The 20,150-nt window shown below is 40.8% G+C and overlaps 1 protein-coding gene across 3 annotated transcripts; it reads left to right on the top strand.

The window, feature by feature from the left end:
- Positions 1–1,026: 1,026 nt before the first annotated feature.
- Positions 1,027–18,058, top strand: pold3 (polymerase (DNA-directed), delta 3, accessory subunit). Of its 3 annotated transcripts, none has more exons than XM_029701270.1 (12): positions 1,027–1,160; positions 1,642–1,697; positions 1,792–1,891; positions 2,069–2,108; positions 15,336–15,468; positions 15,588–15,834; positions 15,930–16,002; positions 16,121–16,271; positions 16,496–16,605; positions 16,732–16,823; positions 16,953–17,031; positions 17,663–18,058. In XM_029701270.1, the coding sequence occupies exons 1-12, from the start codon at positions 1,104–1,106 to the stop codon at positions 17,860–17,862; spliced, it is 1,338 nt and encodes a 445-aa protein (XP_029557130.1). In that variant the 5' UTR covers positions 1,027–1,103; the 3' UTR covers positions 17,863–18,058. The 3 variants fall into 3 exon arrangements, with proteins under 3 accessions (XP_029557130.1, XP_029557131.1, XP_029557129.1); XM_029701271.1 differs by having other exon boundaries at positions 16,723–16,787; XM_029701269.1 differs by having other exon boundaries at positions 1,028–1,160; positions 16,723–16,823.
- Positions 18,059–20,150: the final 2,092 nt, after the last annotated feature.

Here is a 20,150-nt window from a genome sequence, read left to right as displayed (position 1 = left end):
ACGTGAATAACTATTGAAGGATGTGCCTAATGAAAATGTCAACATATGATTTTATCTGTCACGAGGTATCTGCTTCAAAAGTAATGTCAGTCATCCGTATTTAATAATGAAACAACAACCTTTAATTCTCAGATTGGAAATCTATCATCTGAGACCAATACAGCAGAGAGGAGAAATAGTTGAAGAGATGCTCATACAAATAAAGGAGAGGACGACAATCAGCGAAATCCCTCTAAGTAGGTAAGCCTACTAAACCTATTTTTATCCTCATCAATTACATGAAGTGCATATCTATTGTATGTAATAGTATTTGTTGAATATGTAATCCTGTTTGTTTTGTAGCCAGCGTCTTAGAGGGCAAGGGTGTTTTTCAAGGAAGAGGCTTTGACTTTGCTGAGGAGTATGAAGAAAAAGTAGGCTGCAAGATGGTTCACATGAAAGCAGTGGAGCAAGCAGACCGTATTGAGTGTGAGGACCACCATCCAGAAGTAGACAAGTAGAGATTCACAAACTCTGTTACTTTTATCAAATATGCACATGAAACAATTAACCAAACATTCTTCTTCCATTTTTGTTGATTTTCTTCCATTTTTATTGATCAGCTACAAATTATGATCAACTTCAAATTATTTTTGACTGAAGGGAAAACGTTCTTTATTGAGTTTCTTTAGCCTATTACAACTGTAATGTATGACATCATGCATTTGTTTGCCATGGTAGTCTGTTATATTATTTCAAATAGCTGTTTAAACTTTATTCAACCTTGACAAGAGGGTGACAGTGGATCTTGCAAACGTCCGGGCTGTCATCCAGGCTTGTGGAATACTTTTGTAATTCAGATGGGTATCAATAAAATCTGTGTTAATAAATGAGTTTATAAAACTGTCCGTCTTTCAAGGGGCCAATGTGATATAGCATCAACTTTGTGTGTCATGGTGATTCTGTACAAATGCAATGCACAGACCCCGAACACTTGATGTTCTTGAACATATCCCACAAGAAAGTAAATAAAGCGCGTCAGTGACGTCAGTGTCTTCCCTTCCCGCCTGAAACAGAAACTGAGGTAGAAGAGCTATCGACTCGTTAGCTACATACATTGCACAATGGATGACCTTTACTTGGATAATATTGATGAATTTGTCAACGACCAGAATAAAATCGTAAGTCACCTAGTTAACTAATATATCTCGATCTATCCACCTACTGTTAGCTAGCTGCTGGGGCCAATAGAAGTTAGCTACAGTAGCTATCTGACTGTGCTCAGGCTAGCTAGCTAACTTTAGCCATCACTCGCCCAGCTTGAATGGTGCAGTGGGTTTGGACAGCATCATCAGGCCCCACATTTTGAGACTAGCTACAGTTGGTTGAATTGGGGAAGGTTGGAGCTGCAATCCTAGAAGATAGGAATACACCAGAACTTACAAAGTTGTCAGGGTTAAATACATTGTTGTAAGTTACGTTGTTAGTTAGGTACTGTAGTTAGTTATGCATCCCTAATCTCTCGTGGACAGACCACGTTAGCTGCGTAAACGTCTGACCAATTACGCAATACTTTAGTTCTGGGTTAACCGAGTTGAATGCATCCCGGCCACATCTATGTTGACAACAGACTGTTGTGTTCCCTTGTGTGTGTTCAAACAGGTGACCTACAAATGGCTGAGTCTCACCCTTGGGGTCCATGTCAACCTAGCCAAACAGTGAGTAACGTTATCCAGAACCACCCATATTACTTGCCCTCCAACGTTTTGTTGTTTAAACCACTATGGGTCCATCACAATGTGTCTATTTCAGAATGCTCTACCATTACTTGGATCAAAAGAGGAAAGAAGGCTCTGCTCGGCTCCATGCTACCTACCTTGTGTCTGGGAAGTTTGTTGAGAATGGTACCACGGTAAGAGAACAAGCCAAAATGCCCATTTTTATGCACAATGCACACAACTGCTCACCATGCCCCTTCAGAACATGGCATAAGCCTATTTGGACATAAGATTCTTGCATTGTTTTAGTTCCAGTGTTTTACGCAGTGCTTAGGTCTTTTCAATGTTTTTTTTTAATGCTTTCTTTTCAGAGTCACAAGGTGTCGGTAGTGCGAGAGGATCAGCTGGAGGGTAAGTTGTAAGGATTTAACAATTCACCGATATGCATCGATACCGTTTCAAATGTTTAATATATGAGCGCATCGGTCCGCTGGAGTCCAAACCGATCCGAATGAAGTATTCATTGGTCAGAAAACTGATTCAAAAGCTATGAATCATTTTCTTTCTGCCTTATTCTGAAATACCTCAAATCTGTTGACTGAATTGATGCGTCCTCTCCTTCTGTAGCCTATCAAACCTTTATGCGTGTGAATGAGTATGACATTGATCTACAAGTGCATTTGGTCATTTTTACATGAACAGGGTAAAGTTGTAATTTCATGACAAGGACAGCAATCATTTTGCAAGTTCCAAATGATCAAAACTGGGTGAAGTCTCAAACTTTTGAGACTGGGTGAAATCTAAAGCTGTGTTAGAATTTTGCTGTTGTTGTGTTTAGCCTTTTATTTGACCAGGGAAGACCTATTGACACCTAGGTATTTTTTTTTCAAATGTGCCCTGTATGATACAACATGAATATACACATTATACACCCCCTTCAAAAAATACAAATATATATATATTTGGAATGGCTGATTTAATTAGGGCCGATTTCAAGTTTTCATAACAATCGCCAATTATGGCTGATTATATTGCAATCCACGAGGAGACTGCATGGTAGGCTGACCACCTGTTACACGAGTGCAGGCAGCAAGGCACCATGGTAAATTGCTAGCTAGCATTTAACTTATCTTATAAAAAAACAATCAATCTTAACATAATCACTAGTTAACTACACGTGGTTGATGATATTACTAGTTTAACTATCTTGTCCTGTGCTGCATATAATCAATGCGGTGCCTGAAATTGTGTCACTTCTCTTGTGTTCAGTGTAAGCAGAGTCAGGGTATATGCAGCAGTTTGGGTCGCCTGGCTTGTTGCGAACTGTGTGAAGACCATTTCTTCTTAACAAAGACCGTAATTAATTTGCCGGAATTTTACTAAATTATGACATAATATTGAAGGTTGTGCAATGTAACAGCAATATTTAGACTTAGGGTTGCCACCCGTTCGATAAAATACAGAATGGTTCAGTATTTCACTGAAAGAATAAACGTTTTGTTTTCGAAATTATAGTTTCCGGATTTGACCATATTAATGACCTAAGGCTCGTATTTCTGTGTGTTTATTATACACTGCTCAAAAAAATAAAGGGAACACTAAAATAACACATCCTAGATCTGAATGAATGAAATAATCTTATTAAATACTTTTTTCTTTACATAGTTGAATGTGCTGACAACAAAATCACACAAAAATAATCATTGGAAATCCAATTTATCAACCCATGGAAGTCTGGATTAGGAGTCACACTCAAAATTAAAGTGGAAAACCACACTACAGGCTGATCCAACTTTGATGTAATGTCCTTAAAACAAGTCAAAATGAGGCTCAGTAGTGTGTGTGGCCTCAATGTGCCTGTATGACCTCCCTACAACGCCTGGGCATGCTCCTGATGAGATGGCGGATGGTCTACTCAGAGATCTCCTCCCAGACCTGGACTAAAGCATCCGCCAACTCCTGGACAGTCTGTGGTGCAACGTGGTGTTGGTGGATGGAGCGAGACATGATGTTCCAGATGTGCTCAATTGGATTCAGGTCTGGGGAACGGGCGGGCCAGTCCATAGCATCAATGCCTTCCTCTTGCAGGAACTGCTGACACACTCCAGCCACATGAGGTCTAGCATTGTCTTGCATTAGGAGGAACCCAGGGCCAACCACACCAGCATATGGTCTCACAAGGGGTCTGAGGATCTCATCTCGGTACTTAATGGCAGTCAGGCTACCTCTGGCGAGCACATGGAGGGCTGTGCGGCCCCCCAAAGAAATGCCACCCCACACCATGACTGACCCACCGCCAAACCGGTCATGCTGGAGGATGTTGCAGGCAGCAGAACGTTCTCCACGGCGTCTCCAGACTCACATGTGCTCAGTGTGAACCTGCTTTCATCTGTGACGAGCACAGGGCGCCAGTGGCGAATTTGCCAATCTTGGTGTTCTCTGGCAAATGCCAAACGTCCTGCACGGTGTTGGGCTGTAAGCACAACCCCCACCTGTGGACGTCGGGCCCTCATACCACCCTCATGTAGTCTGTTTCTGACCGTTTGAGCAGACACATGCACATTTGTGGCCTGCTGGAGGTCATTTTGCAGGGCTCTGGTAGTGCTCCTCCTTGCACAAAGGCGGAGGTAGCGATCCTGCTGCTGTGTTGTTGCCCTCCTACGGCCTCCTCCACGTCTCCTGATGTACTGGCCTGTCTCCTGGTAGCGCCTCCATGCTCTGGACACTACGCTGACAGACACAGCAAACCTTCTTGCCACAGCTCGCATTGATGTGCCATCCTGGATGAGCTGCACTACCTGAGCCACCTGTGTGGGTTGTAGACTCCGTCTCATGCTACCACTAGAGTGAAAGCACCGCCAGCATTCAAAAGTGACCAAAACATCAGCCAGGAAGCATAGGAACTGAGAAGTGGTCTGTGGTCACCACCTGCAGAACCACTCCTTTATTGGGGGTGTCTTGCTAATTGCCTATAATTTCCACCTGTTGTTTATTCCATTTGCACAACAGCATGTGAAATTTATTGTCAATCAGTGTTGCTTCCTAAGTGGACAGTTTGATTTCACAGAAGTGTGATTGACTTGGAGTTACATTGTGTTGTTTAAGTGTTCCCTTTATTTTTTTGAGCAGGATATTATAATTAAGTCTATGGTTTTATATTTGATAGAGCAGTCTGACTGAGCGGTGGTAGGCAGCAGCAGGCTCGTAAGCATTTATTCAAACAGCACTTTCCTGCGTTTGCCAGTAGCTCTTCGCAATGCTTGAAGCACAACGCTGTTTATGACTTCAAGCCTATCAACTCCCGAGATTAGGCTGGCAATACTACAGTGCCTATGAGAACATCCAATAGTCAAAGGTCTATGAAATACAAATGGTATAGAGAGAAATAGTCCTATCATAACTACAACCTAAAACTTCTTACCTGGGAATATTGAAGACTCATGTTAAAAGGAACCACCAGCTTTCATATGTTCTCATGTTCTGAGCAAGGAACTTAAACGTTAGCTTTTTTACATGGCACATATTGGGCTTTTACTTTCTTCTCCAACACTGGTTTTGCATTATTTAAATCAAATTGAACGTTTCATTATTTATTTGAGACTAAATTGATTTTATTTATGTATTATATTAACTTAAAATAAGTGTTCATTGTTCATTCAGTGTTGTTGTAATTGTCGTTATTACACACATAGATAAGATAGATATATCGGCTTTTTTTGGTCCTCCAATAATCCGTATCGGCGTTGAAAAATCATAACCTGTCGACCTCTAATATACACACAGTACTAGTCAAGTTTGGACACCTACTCATTCAAGGACTTTTATTTATTTATACTATTTTCTACATTGTAGAATAATAGTGAAGACATCAACTGCTTCATGAGGTAGTCACATGGAATGCATTTCAATTAACAGGTGTGCCTTGTTAAAAGTTAATTTGTGGAATTTCTGTCCTTAATGCGTTTGAGCCAATCAGTTGTGTTGTGACAGGTAGGGCTGGTATACAGAAGATAGCTGTATTTGGTAAAAGACCAAGTCCATATTATTTCAAGAACGGCTCAAATAAGCAAAAATAAACGACAGTCCGTCGTTACTTTAAGTCACAAAGGTCAGTCAATCTGGAAAATTTCAAGAACTTTGAAAGTTTCTTCAAGTGCAGTCTCAAAAACCATCAAGCGCTATTATGGAACTGGCTCTCATGAGGACTGCCACAGGAAAGGAAGACCCAGAGTTACCTCTGCTGCAGAGGATAAGTTCATTAGAGTTACCAGCCTCAGAAATCGGAAATTAACTGCACCCCAGATTGCAGCCCAAATAAATCTGATTTATTTCGAATTCAAGGCACACGTAACCAGCATGGCTACCACAGTATTCTGCAGCGATACGCCATCCCATCTGGTTTGCTCTTAGTGGGACTATCATTTGTTTTTCCAACAGGACAATGACCCAAAACACACCACCAGGTTGTGTAAGGGCTATTTGACCAAAGAAGGTGAGTGATGCAGTACACCATCAGATGACCTGGCCACCACAATCACCCAACCAATTGACATGGTTTGGGATGAGTAGGACCACAGAGTGAAGGAAAAGCAGCCAACAAGTGCTCGGCATATGTGGGAAGCTTGTTGCGAGAATGCCAAGAGTGTGCAAAGCTTTCATCAAGGCAAAGGGTGGCTACTTTGAAGAATCTACAATATATTTTGATTTAACACTTTTTTTTGTTGGTTACTACATGATTCCATATGTGTTTTCATAGTTTTGATGTCTTCACTATTATTCTACAATGTAGAAAATAGTAAAAATAAAGAAAAACCCTTGAATGAGTAGGTGTCCAAACTTGTGTGTGTGTAAAAACAGTCATGGGAAGCACAGATAAAACATCACAAATCAACCAGAAAAATAGTTACATTCCTCCCCAAATAAGTCCCCAATCAAAGCTTTAAATTGCCCCAATGGCACCAGAACATCAACATGAAATGTATTTTGAATTTTGTTCCAGGAATACGGTGCATTAAAATTAAAAGTAGACTTATGTAGTCAGAGACCTTAGGAACCTCGTGTTAACCAATTATGTGAACGGGTTAAGCAACTCCGATACATATACTTCAACAGCATAGTTCGATAAGACGGACGTTTATGAAGTAGGGCCTTATAAACAATGTAGAGCTCGACGGGTCTTTAGCAAAGTCCAGCCAACCTTTTGATGCAGTGGTGAGTATCAAAAAAGGGCATCCAAAGGTTTAAGAGTTGTAGCAGCTGCACTTTGATAAATAATATCACCTTAATCACGAACAGATAAAGATTGACTGAATAATCTGTTTCCTACTGCTTAGAGGCATGATCTGTTTAGGTAGAAAAGCCAACTTTAAATCTTGGCTTCTTAACCAGGTCATCTATATGTTTTTTTTTTATTACATATTTTTTAAACGTCAACTCCATATCAATCCAAATCAAAGAAGGTTGGTGACACTTTAATTGGGGAGAACTGGCTCGTTGGTAATGGTTGGAGTGGAATCAGTGGAATGGTATCAAACACATGGTTTTTATGTGTTGGATGCCATTCTATCAGCCCCGTTCCAGCCATTATTATGAGCTGTCCTCCACTGATCCTAATGCCTAAGTATTTATATGCGGCAACAGGTGTGATTGGTGAGCCATCTAATGAGTGAACATGTAGTTCATCTGAAACATTGTTATGAGAGTTTAAAAACATATTTTGTTTTGCCCGTATTAAGCACAAGTTTTAAATCGTCAAGGGATTCCCGCACAGCTATAAAATCTGACTAGTTTTGACACAGCCAGATCAACAGTCGGGGCAATGGCATGCATACTAGTATCATCCGCATATACAGTGCATTCGGAAAGTATTCAGGCATCTTAACGTTTTCCTCATTTTGTTACATTACAGGCTTATTCAAAAATGTATTAAATAAATGTTTTTCCTTATCAATCTACACACGCTACCCCATAATGACAAAGCAAAAACAGGTTTAGAATTTTTTGCTAATTTATTAAATACTGAAATATCACATTTACGTAAGTATTCAGACCCTTTACTCAGTACTTTGTTGAAGCATCTTTGGCAGCGATTACATCCTCGGGTCTCCTTGGGTATGATGCTACAAGCTTGGCACACCTGTATTTGGGGAGTTTATCCCATGCTTCTCTGCAGAGCCTCTTGAGCTCTGTCAGGTTGGATGGGGAGTGTCGCTGCACAGCTATTTTCAGGTCTCTACAGAGATGTTTGATTGGGTGCAAGTCTGGGCTCTGGCTGGGCCACTCAAGGACATTCAGAGACTTGTCCCGAAGCCACTCCTGCGTTGTTTTGGCTGTGTGCTTAGGATTGTTGTCCTGTTGGAAGGTGAACCTTCACCCAAGTCTGAGGTCCTGAGTGCTCTGGAGCAGGTATTCATCAAGGATCTCGCTGTACTTTGCTCTGTAAATCTTTCCCTCATTCCTGACTAGTCTCCCAGTCCCTGCCGCTAAAAAACATCCCCACAGCATGATGCTGCCACCACCATGCTTCACCGTAGGGTTAGTGCTAGGTTTCCTCCAGACGTGATGCTTGGCATTCAGGCCAAAGAGTTGAATCTTGGTTTCATCAAACCAGAGAATCTTGTTTCGCATGGTCAGAGTCCTTTAGGTGCCTTTTGGCAAACTCCAAGCGGGCTGTCATGTCAAATCAAATTAAAGTTTATTTGTCACGTGCGCCGAATACAACAGGTGTACACCTTACAGTGGAATGCTTACTTACAGGCTCTAACCAATAGTGCAAAAAAGGTATTAGGTGAACAATGGGTAAGTAAAGAAATAAAAACGACAGTGAAAAATAACAGTAGCGAGGCTATATACAGTAGCGAGGCTACATACAGACACCGGTTAGTCGGGCTGATTGAGGTAGTATGTACATGTAGATATGAGATATGATTAAAGTGACTATGCATATATGATGAACAGAAAGTAGCAGTAGCGTAAAAGAGGGTGGTGGGTGGCGGGACACAATTCAGATAGCCCGGTTAGCCAATGTGTGGGAGCACTGGTTGGTCGGGCCAATTGAGGTAGTATGTACATGAATGTATAGTTAGTGACTATGCATATATGATAAACAGAGAGTAGCAACAGCGTAAATAGTCCGGGTAGCCACTTGATTACCTGTTCAGGAGTCTTATGGCTTGAGTGTAAAAACTGTTTTTGTCCTAGACTTGGCACTCTGGTACCGCTTGCCATGCGGTAGTAGAGATAACAGTCTTTGGCTGGGGTCTTTGCCAATTTTTAGGGCCTTCCTCTGACACCGCCTGGTGTAGAGGTCCTGGATGGCAGGCAGCTTAGCCCCAGTGATGTACTGGGCCGTACACACTACCCTCTGTAGTGCCTTGAGGTCGGAGGCCAAGCAATTGCCGTACCAGGCAGTGATGCAACCAGTCATAATGCTCTCAACATTGCAGCTGTAGAACCTTTTGAGGATCTCAGGACCCATGCCAAATCTTTTTCGTTTCCTGAGGGGGAATAGGCTTTGTCGTGCCCTCTTCACACCCTAAGTCCCGTGTGGCTCAGTTGGTAGAGCATGGTGTTTGCAACGCCAGGGTTGTGGGTTCGATTCCCACGGGGGACCAGTACGGGGGAAAAAAGAAATGTATGCCTTCACTGCTGTAAGTCGCTCTGGATAAGAGCGTCTGCTAAATGACTAAAATGTAAAAATGTAACTGTCTTGGTGTGTTTGGACCATTCTACTTTGTTGGTGATGTGGACACCAAGGAACTTGAAGCTCTCAACCTGCTCCACTACAGCCCCGTCGATGAGAATGGGACGTGCTTTGTCCTCCTTTTCCTGTAGTCCACAATCATCTCCTTAGTCTTGGTTACGTTGAGGGATAGGTAGTTATTCTGTCACCACCCGGCCAGGTCTCTGACCTCCCTATAGGCTGTCTCGTCGTTGTCGGTGATCAGGCCTGCCACTGTTGTCATCTGCATACTTAATGATTGTGTTGGAGTCGTGCCTGGCCATGCGGTCGTGGGTGAACAGGGAGTACAGGAGGGGACTGAGCACACACCCCTGGGGGGCTCCAGTGTTGAGGATCAGCGTGGCAGATGTGTTGGTGCCTACCCTCACCACCTGGGGGCGGCCCGTCAGAAAGTCCAGGATCCAGTTGCAGAGGGAGGTGCTTAGTCCCATGATCCTTAGCTTAGTGATGAGCTTTGAGGGTACTATGGTGTTAAACGCTAAGCTGTAGTCAATGAATAGCATTCTCACATAGGTGTTCCTTTTGTCCAGGTGGGAAAGGGCAGTGTGAAGTGCTATAGAGATTGCATCATCTGTGGATCTGTTTGAGCGGTTATGCAAATTGGAGTGGGTCTAGGGTTCTGGGATTATGGTGTTGAGGTGAGCCATTACCAGCCTTTCAAAGCACTTTATGGCTACGGACGTGAGTGCTACGGGTCTGTAGTCATTTAGGCAGGTTGCCTTCAAGGTCTTGAGCACAGGGACTATGGTGGTCTGCTTGAAACATGTTGGTATTACAGACTCAATCAGGGACATGTTGAAAATGTCAGTGAAGACACCTGCCAGTTGGTCAGCACACGTCCTGATGATCTGTCTGGCCCCGCAGCCTTGTGAATGTTGACCTGTTTAAAGGTCTTACTCACGTCGGCTACGGAGAGCATGATCACACAGTCGTCCGGAACAGCTGATGCTCTCATGCATGCCTCAGTGTTGCCTGCCTCGAAGCGAGCATAGACGTGATTTAGTTCGTCTGGTAGGCTCGTGTCACTGGGCAGCTCGCGGCTGTGCTTCTCTTTGGAGTCTAATAGTTTGAAATCCCTGCCACATAAGACGAGCGTCAGAGCCGGTGTAGTATGATTCAATCTTAGCCCTGTATTGACGCGTGCCTGTTTGATGGTTAGTCGCAGGGCATAGCAGGATTTCTTATAAGCTTCCGGGTTAGAGTCCTGCGAATGTTGCCTGTAATCCATGGCTTCTGGTTGGGGTATGTAGGTACAGTCACTGTGGGGATGACGTCCTTGATGCACTTATTGATAAAGCCAGTGACTGATGTGGTGTACTCCTCAATGCCATCGGAAGAATCCCAGAACATGTTACAAGTCTGTGATAGCAAAACAGTCCTGTCATGTGCCTTTTACTGCGGGCGTGGCTTCTGTCTGGCCACTCTACCATAAAGGTGTGATTGGTGGAGTGCTGCAGAGGTGCTTGTCCTTCCGGATGGTTTTCCCATCTCCACAGAGGAACTCTGGAGCTCTGTCAGAGTAACCACCGGGTTCTTGGTCACCTCCCTGACCAAGGCTCTTCTCCTTCGATTCCTCAGTTTGGCCAGTCGGCCAGCTCTAGGAAGAGTCTTGGTGGTTCCAAATAGAGGTCGACCGATTATGATTTTTCAATGCCGATTATTGGAGGCCCAAACAAAAAGGCCGATACCAATTAATCGGCCGATTTGTATTTATTTATATATATATATATATATATGTATGTATGTATGTATGTATGTATGTATGTATATATATATATATATATATATATATATATATATATATATATATATATATATATATATGTATATGTATGTATGTATGTGTATATATATATATATATAATTTTTTTTTTTTATGCCATTTATTTATTTGTAATAATTACAACAATACTGAATGAACACTTATTTTTATTTAATATAATACATCAATAAAATCAATTTAGCCTCAAATAAATAATGAAACGTTCAATTTGGTTTAAATAATGCAAAAACAAAGTGTTGGAGAAGAAAGTAAAAGTGCAATATGTGCCATGTAAAAAAGCTAACGTTTAAGTTCCTTGCTCAGAACATGAGAACATATGAAAGCTGGTGGTTCCTTTTAACATGAGTTTTCAATATTCCCAGGTAAGAAGTTTTAGGTTGTAGTTATTATAGGAATTATAGGACTATTTCTCTCTATACGATTTGTATTTCATATACCTTTGACTATTGGATGTTCTTATAGGCACTTTAGTATTGCCAGTGTAACGGTATAGCTTCCATCCCTCTCCTCGCTCCTACCTGGGCTCGAACCAGGAACACATCGACAACAGCCACCCTCGAAGCAGCGTTACCCATGTAGAGCAAGGGGAAAAACTACTCCAAGTCTCAGAGCGAGTGACGTTTGAAACGCTATTAGCACGCACCCCACTAACTAGCTAGCCATTTCACATCGGTTACACCAGCCTAATCTTGAGAGTTGACAGGCTTGAAGTCATAAACAGCCCTTCGCAATGCAGCCCTTCGCAATGCACTGCGAAGGGCTGCTGGCAAACGCACGAAAGTGCTGTTTGAATGAACGCTTACGAGCCTGCTGCTGCCTACCATCGCTCAGTCAGACTGCTCTATTAAATCATAATCAAAGCAAATGCGCTTTTGTTAAATCATCCCCCGTTTGGCGACGTCGGCTGTCTTTGTTAGGAAGAAATAGTCTTCACAGTTCGCAACGAGCCAGGCGGCCCAAACTGCTGCATATACCCTGACTCTGTTTGCAAGAGAAGTGACACATTTTCCCTAGTTAAAAGAAATTCATGTTAGCAGGCAATATTAACTAAATATGCAGGTTTAAAAATATATACTTGTGTATTGATTTTTATGGTTGGAGCAACGTGTACCTAAGCGATTATATGCAACGCAGGACAGGCTAGATAAACTAGTAATATCATCAACCATGTGTAGTTAACTAGTGATTATGATTGATTGTTTTTTCTAAGATAAGTTTAATGCTAGCTAGCAACTTAGCTTGGCTTCTTACTGCATTCGCGTAACAGGCAGGCTCCTCGTGGAGTGCAATGTAAAGCATGTGGTTAGAGCATTGGACTAGTTAACCGCAAGGTTGCAAGTTTGAATCCCCGAGCTGACAAGGTAAAAATCTGTCGTTCTGCCCCTGAACAAGGCAGTTAACCCACCGTTCCTAGGCCGTCATTGAAAATAAGAATGTGTTCTTAACTGACTTGCCTAGTTAAATAAAGGTTAAAAAAAAACGGCCAAATCGGCATCCAAATATTCTGATTTCCGATTGTTATGAAAACTTGAAATTGGCCCTAATTAATCGGCCATTCCGATTAATCGGTCGACCTCTAGTTCCAAACTTCTTCCATTTAAGAATGATGAAGGCCACTGTGTTTTTGGGGACCTTCAATGCTGCAGAATTTTTTTCGTGCCCTTCCCCAGATCTGTGTCTCGACACAATCCTGTCTCGGAGCTTTACGGACAGTTCCTTCGACCTCATGGCTTGGTTTTTGCTCTGACATGCATTGTCAACTGTGGGACCTTTATATAGACCTGTGTGTGCCTTTCCAAATCATATCCAATCAATTGAATTTACCACAGGTGGATTCCAATCAAGTTGTAGAAACATCTCAAGGATGATCAATGGAAACAGGATACACCTGACCTCAATTTTGAGTCTCATAGCAAAGGGTCTGAATACTTACATTAAAAAATATATATATTTAAGTTTTTATTTGTAATACATTTTCCAAAATGTCAAACAACTTGTTTTTGTATTGTGTGAAGATTGAGGAAAGCTATTTTTATTTTACCCACCTTTTTCTCCACATTTTTTGTGGTATCTAATTGGTAGTTACAGTCTTGTCTCGTCGCTGCAACTCCCATATGGACTCGGGAGAGGTGAAGGACGCAGGCCTAAACCCTGATTGGTTTACATTCTAAATACATTTCTCAGATACAAAAAGAGCAAAATTGTACATTTTACTAAATATTCAATAATCTTAGCTAGACAAGGAAGCCTTGAAGTGGGGCGATAATGTTGTAAGATCTTTACTATCCCCGCCCTTATGGAGTGGCAGCACAAGCTGATTTCTCTACTTTTTTTGTAGCTTTTTCTTCTCGTGATAACAATGTTAAATGTGGGATGTTAAGCCAACAATGATGGGCCCCGCACACTAAAGCAGGGATCCAATTGGTCGGCCCCTGTGGATTTCTTGCCTATTTCTAGCAAAGCGTCCAGGACTTCTTTTTCTGTAAATAGCCTAAAAGAAAAGCTTTATCTATAATTTCTCTGATCATTCAGCAGTTTTCCCATATTAGCATCCAGCCCATTATCATTGTGAATTGGCTTCAAGTTTTTTCAAAGAGAGCCCGCTGAAATAAAAAGGTGATTTTGAAATACATTAGTGATGCGCTATGACAAAGCCAATATAAAGATATTGACATATTACTAGCTCAAACTATTTTTGCTGTTGCTAAAATTACAAGTTAATCAGTGGGGGCGACAAAAAGCTAAATCAAACCAGATTGTTTGAAACAATCAGTATCGTATCAGTGTCTTCAGAAGGTATTCACACTCCTTGTCTTTTTCCACATTTTGTGTTACAACCTGAATTTAAAATGTATTAAATTGCGATTTTATTTTTTTTGTCTCAGTTCTACACACAATACCCCATAGTGTCAAAGTGGAATTATGCTTTTTGTTATTTTGACAAATTAATGAAAAATAAAGCTGAACTGTCTTCAGTCAATAAGTATTCAACCCCTTTTGTTTATAGCAGGAGTAAACATGTGCATAATAAGTTGCATGGACTCACTCTTTGTGCAATAATAGTCTTTAACATTGAACGACTACCTCATCTCTGTACCCCACGCATACAATTAGGTCCCTCAGTCGAGCAGTGAATATCAAACACTGATTCAACCGCAAAGACCAGGGAGGTTGTCCAATGCCTCACAAAGAAGGGCACCTATTGGTAGCTGGGTAGAATTTTTTTTTTTTTTTAAAAAGCAGTGGATGGTGTATCTACAAAAATTCAGGTGAAAAGAAAACACTTGGGAATTTCACCATGAGGCCAATGGTGACTTTAAAACGGTTACAGAGTATAATGGCTGTTATAGGAGAGAACTGAGGATGGATCAACATTGTAGTTACTCCACAATACTAACCTAATTGTCAGACTGAAAATAAGGAAGGCTGTAGAGAATAAAAAGTAATACTGCAAAAAAATGTGGCAAAGCAATTCACTTTTATTTTCCTGAATAGAAAGTGTTATGTTTGGGGAAAATACAACACATTGCACAGTACCACTCTCCATATTTTCAAGCGTAGTGGTGGCTGCATCGTGTTATGGGTATGCTTGTAATCGTTAAGGACTGGGGAGTTTTTCCAGGATAAAAAATAAACTGAATGGAGCTAAGCACAGAGAAAATCCTTGAGGGAAAACCTGGTTCACTCTGCTTTGCACCAGACACCGGGAGATTAATTCACCTTTCAGCAGGACAATAACCTAAAACACATGGCCAAATATACACTGGAGTTGCTTACCAAGAAGTGAATGTTTCTGAGGGAATATCTAAATGTTTTCACTTTATCATTATGTGGTATTTTGTGTAGATGTGTGGGGAAAAATATATTTAATCCATTTTGAATTTGGGCTGTAACACAAATGTGGAATAAGTCAAGGTAGGAATACATTCTGAAGGCATATCTACAATGGATGTGTATCAAATTGCGCTTGAAAGGAAAGATTCAACTAATTTACTAGGGATCTGTTCACCTGCCTCATTTCCTGACTTGATTTGTTATGGTGTTTCCTTCTCATCAAGATGAATATGAAGTGTTCTGAAATTGTCACCTAAACATAATCTGTCGTCCTTTGTAGATGCGAAGTCAAAGATGAGCCTGACGGTCAGCGTACACGTGTACAGTGTTCAGAAGGCTGTGCTGAAAGACAGTGGTCCTCTGTACAGTGCTGATTATGACGCTGTGAAGGAGAATCTAAGAAATTGCAGCAGGTACATCGGTCCTTACACTTTAAACTTAAAGTGAAAATAATAGATTTGAGAAATTATGGTGAAATATTCAAAGGTTTAGTGACCTAGGCTATTTATCAGGACATAATATCTATTTGCAGGTACAGTGCAATTCGTTGTGCTGATGCGGTGCCTATGTCCTCGGCAGAGGTGCAGCAGGCCTGTGAGACGACACAGGCCCCACCACCAGAGACGGAGCAAATCAAAGCAAACCATTCTAATCTGGCCTCTAAACCCACCTCCAAGCAGCCCAAAGGCATTATGGGAATGTTTGCAAACAAGAATGCCTCCAAGAGTCAAGATTCAAGCAAAGAGATTAAATTGGAGCAGAAAGAGGATGCACCTGTGGTATGTGTTTGTGTTTCTTAGGTTAGTGTGTACATGTGCTCAAAATTGCAAGACGTAATGTTAACTTGCAATGTCACATTTGTTTGTTGTTGTAGGTTGAGACCTCCAAAACTAAACCTGCTGCGAAGACAAATCCTGTGAGTAACTTCTTTGGGAAACAAGCAGCCAGTAAGTATTTCAACAACCCCATATCATATATATGGTGGATGTCTTTCTATAGTTTCACATGTAAATACTACTATTGTCCTTTAAATCTCTTAAAATAAATCCTGTATATCCACCACAGAAAAACCTGACAAATCCATCAAGGAAGAGGTAGAAATAGCCCAGACATCCTCCTCAGTGGATGAGAAGCCCTCTAGTCCACCTCCTAAAGCAGAGACTCCTGTCAAGGAGGAACTAGCAAAGGATTCTGTGGTTGAGAAAGATATTACAAGGTGTGTACTATTAAACCTGGTAGGAGTCCTTGTATGAATATACAACTTTTGTCCTAACGAAAGTAAAATGGGTACTTTAGCGATTTATAAAAGTTAGTATTTTTTGGGACACTATGGTTGTGTAGTATCTCAGAACAAAACCTTTTTTTTTAAATCTTGTCTTTGTGGTGAACATTGACATTTTGAACGGAGTATGCTTTAACAGGATATTTTCCTCTCGGTAGTAAGACCAAGCGTCTTGAACATTCTGATAGTGAAGAGGAGAAGAACGAGAGTCGGAGGAAGAAGAGACGGAGGATAAAGAAGCCTGAGCCAGACAGTAGTGACGATGAGGGTAAGGCCAGCTGTAAAGGGACGGGAAGCGTATTGCTCGGGCTCCCCTCGACAGTCACACTGGACTTCATTATTCAATTGTTTCATGATTGAAAACAGAACTATTCTATGTTAACAGTTATTCCAGACTCTCCTCCACAGTTGCAAGAAAAGAGGGACCCATCACCAAGCCTTGAGATTCAAGTAAAGAAAGAACCAGTTGCTGTTTCCCATTCAGATGTAAGCTTTTCACATTTTACTGCTATTTTATTTGGGTACTAAACTGTTGACGTTGCAGGATATATAATTAGCGTGTTTAACTTAGTTTTAATCACCAATTTGTGATCGACTACCTGTCGATCCATGCAGGATCTTTCAGATTGTAAACGAAGGAAGAGGAGACGTGTCTTGAAATCGCACACATTTGTGGATGACGAAGGATGCATTGGTAATTTATTGAGTTATGTTTTGAGTTTTGTTTCTATTCAACTTTTACATGGAAACATTTTGCTTAGGCCTAAGTCCTCTGGCATAAACATGAAGGTTATTTACAGTACCAGTCAGAAGTTTGGACACACCTACTCATTCCAGGGTTTTTCTTTATTTTTACAATTTTCTACATCTATCTTCCGTATACCCCCCCACCTTGTCACAACACAACTGAACGCATTAAGAAGGAAAGAAATTCCACAAATTAACTTAACAAGGCACACCTGTTAATTGAAATGCATTCCAGGTGACTACCTCATGAAGCTGGTTGAGAGAATGCCAAGAGTGTGCAAAGCTGTAAAGGCACCGGGTGTCTACTTTGAAGAATCTCAAATATAAAATATATTTTGATTTCTTTTAACACTTTTTTTGGTTATTACATGATTCCATGTGTGTCATTTCGTAGTTTTGATGTCTTCACTATTTCTCTACAATATATAGAAACCCTTGAATGAGTAGATGTGTCCAAACTTTTGACTGGTACTGTATATTCCCCAAAGTTACTAAATCCATTCTTTATATGCAAAATAAAAAATATATTCTATAGGCTGTCTGAGCTGAAAATCATTTAAATATTGTCTACCTTCCAGTGACTGAGAAAGGCTATGAGAGTGAATCCTACTCCGAGACTGAGGATGACTTTAAGTTCAGTAAACCAACACCGAAGAATCCAAACCCACCAAAACCATCAACTGGCAAAAAAGAGGAGAAGAGAAGTAAGAAAGCTGCCGCAGCCTCTAATAAATCTACTAAGCAGGCTTCTATTATGGGATTCTTCCAGAAGAAATGACAGACATACTCATGTTGTTGCACTGAATAAGGAGCTTGAGGCCCAAGCAGTGGCGGTTCTAGACTATTTCAACTGGGGGGGCCAAGCTGGGGCCAGTTGTACTGTTAGAGGGGCCAGTTACATTAGACGTTATTGTTGTCATATCGTTTTCTTCACTGCATTGCAGGCATTAGCAGGCAAAATACCATGTTCATAATCATCATCGTTGCCACTGTCTAATAACGGATGTAAAAAAAAAAAAAAAAGAATGATAGCAAAAATTAGTTATGTAAAAATTATTTCGTACTCCCCCCCCCCCCCACCAGAACCGCTAGTGGGCCCAAGTGAAGAAAATCTAGAGCGTGGATGGATGTCCCATCATTTGGTGGAATGCTGTACTACTTTCTTTTTTTTTATCATGCTTTTCAATCAATTTCCACATTACTGTATATGATCAAATTGAATAGATATATACACTTGCATTGCAAAGTACCATCAGAGCTAATTTATCATTGCAGCATTTATATTAGTTTTTTTTTTTTACATTTTGTTACAATTCTGCAAGTATTGAAGGGTTCATGTTGTGGTGAACCAGTACAAAACAAACATGTCTATGATATTTTTGCTGGTAGAATATGATCTTCAATGTTTTAACGTGTCTATTCATTAAATCTATTTTCATATATTGTGTTCTGTACACCATGTTAAAGCCAAGTTGAACCGTGCTCAATATTCACAATATATGAACAATCACGTAACTGGTTTGTGTAGAAAATACAGGTGTGGCATTTCAGCTGTATCTTGTTTTATCTTTGAGTAATAGGTTTGCTTCCTGTGGTTTTGACACGTCACTCAGGCTCTCCGATTGTGATTGATAGAAAATGGTCAGCCGTTGGCAAGGCTTGAATCTGGAAGCACACTTTGGAATCAAATGACGTGTCTGATCCAGTGCCATAGCTGTGTTATTGATTGCTGCATGGCTTACTACACCCGTTGATGCAAGAGAATACCCTTTGACAGGCTGTATTCTGACAAATTATAAACCAACTCGCTGTAAGCAATTGAAACTGGCTCTCCAGAAATTCCCAGGATAAGATTAAACAACGTTCATGTGCTTTGGGAATGTATGTTTGGATTAATTTAATAAATTCAATGGAAACGATGTTTGCGTAGTGCAATAGTTCAGCTTTGACCGCCAGGAACAACATCTGAACTGACCCCAATCTTACTTTTGGGGCTCTGGATGCGTTTACACAGGCAGCCCAATTCTGATATTTTGCCCAATTATTGGCAAAAATGTCTGATCTGATTGGTCAAAGACTAGGCTAATTATTGGCAGATCAGAATTGGGCTGCTTGTGTAAACACAGATTCTGAGTCACGAACATGATGGTTCATGTGTCATTTTAGCAGCCAACATAACGAAACTCACATTTATAAAATATATTAGTAAATAAGTCGTTTTTTTCATGAGTTAAAGGCAACTGTTAAGCAAACACATGCAATGGAAAAACAGGCCATGGATGGTCTAAACTGAGGCAGGGTTCCATCTCCGAGACTTGGCTATGCAATGAGGGAACATGATAAACGGTTTCCAGGTTTCTTCAAAGGTACGTTTGTGTGAGGGAGGACCTGGGTGATACATTTACTATCAAAAGCAGGCAGCTGGTTATAAATCTTTTGGAGGGGATGGGGCATGCAGGTATGTATTTTGGACTAATGAATTGTAGTTTAGTACATGAAACAACACTGTCAAAATGTCTACATCTAGGCTGACAAAAACCTATCCTCAAAGAAACAAACAATGGAAACGAAACAATGTCAAAACAAAGGAAACCAGGCAAATAAAAGTTGCAACACCTTGAAGGACTTGTTATTTGCAGATCTGATGTTTCAGAACCCAAGAACAGCACAACATCAAATATACTACCTGAGTCTAGAACAGGGGTGTCAAGCATACAGCCTGCGTGTGGGGCTGCTGGTGGTTTAAGTAAAAAAAAAATAAAGGTATTCCTTAACTGAATTCAAGGAAAGAAAGAAATGAAGAGTGTCAGCTGTGTTTTAGTGAAAAGGAGGGACATAACTTTTCTCAATAAATGTCTTTACTTCAGAATTGTTCACATTTTGTTGCGTTACAAAGTGGGTTTGAAATAGATTTGTGTTTTTTTTTGTCAATGATCTAAACAAAATACTCAATGTCGAAGTGAAAAGAAAATTCAAATTATAGTGGTTTATAAGTATTCACCCCCTTTGTTTAGGCAATTATTCAATTAGTTCAAGGGTAAAAGTTGGTTTAACAAATCACATAAG

This window comes from Salmo trutta, chromosome 19, assembly GCF_901001165.1.
Source record: "Salmo trutta chromosome 19, fSalTru1.1, whole genome shotgun sequence".
Classification (NCBI taxonomy): Eukaryota; Metazoa; Chordata; class Actinopteri; order Salmoniformes; family Salmonidae; genus Salmo; species Salmo trutta.
This window is presented reverse-complemented; position numbering and strand designations above follow the sequence as displayed.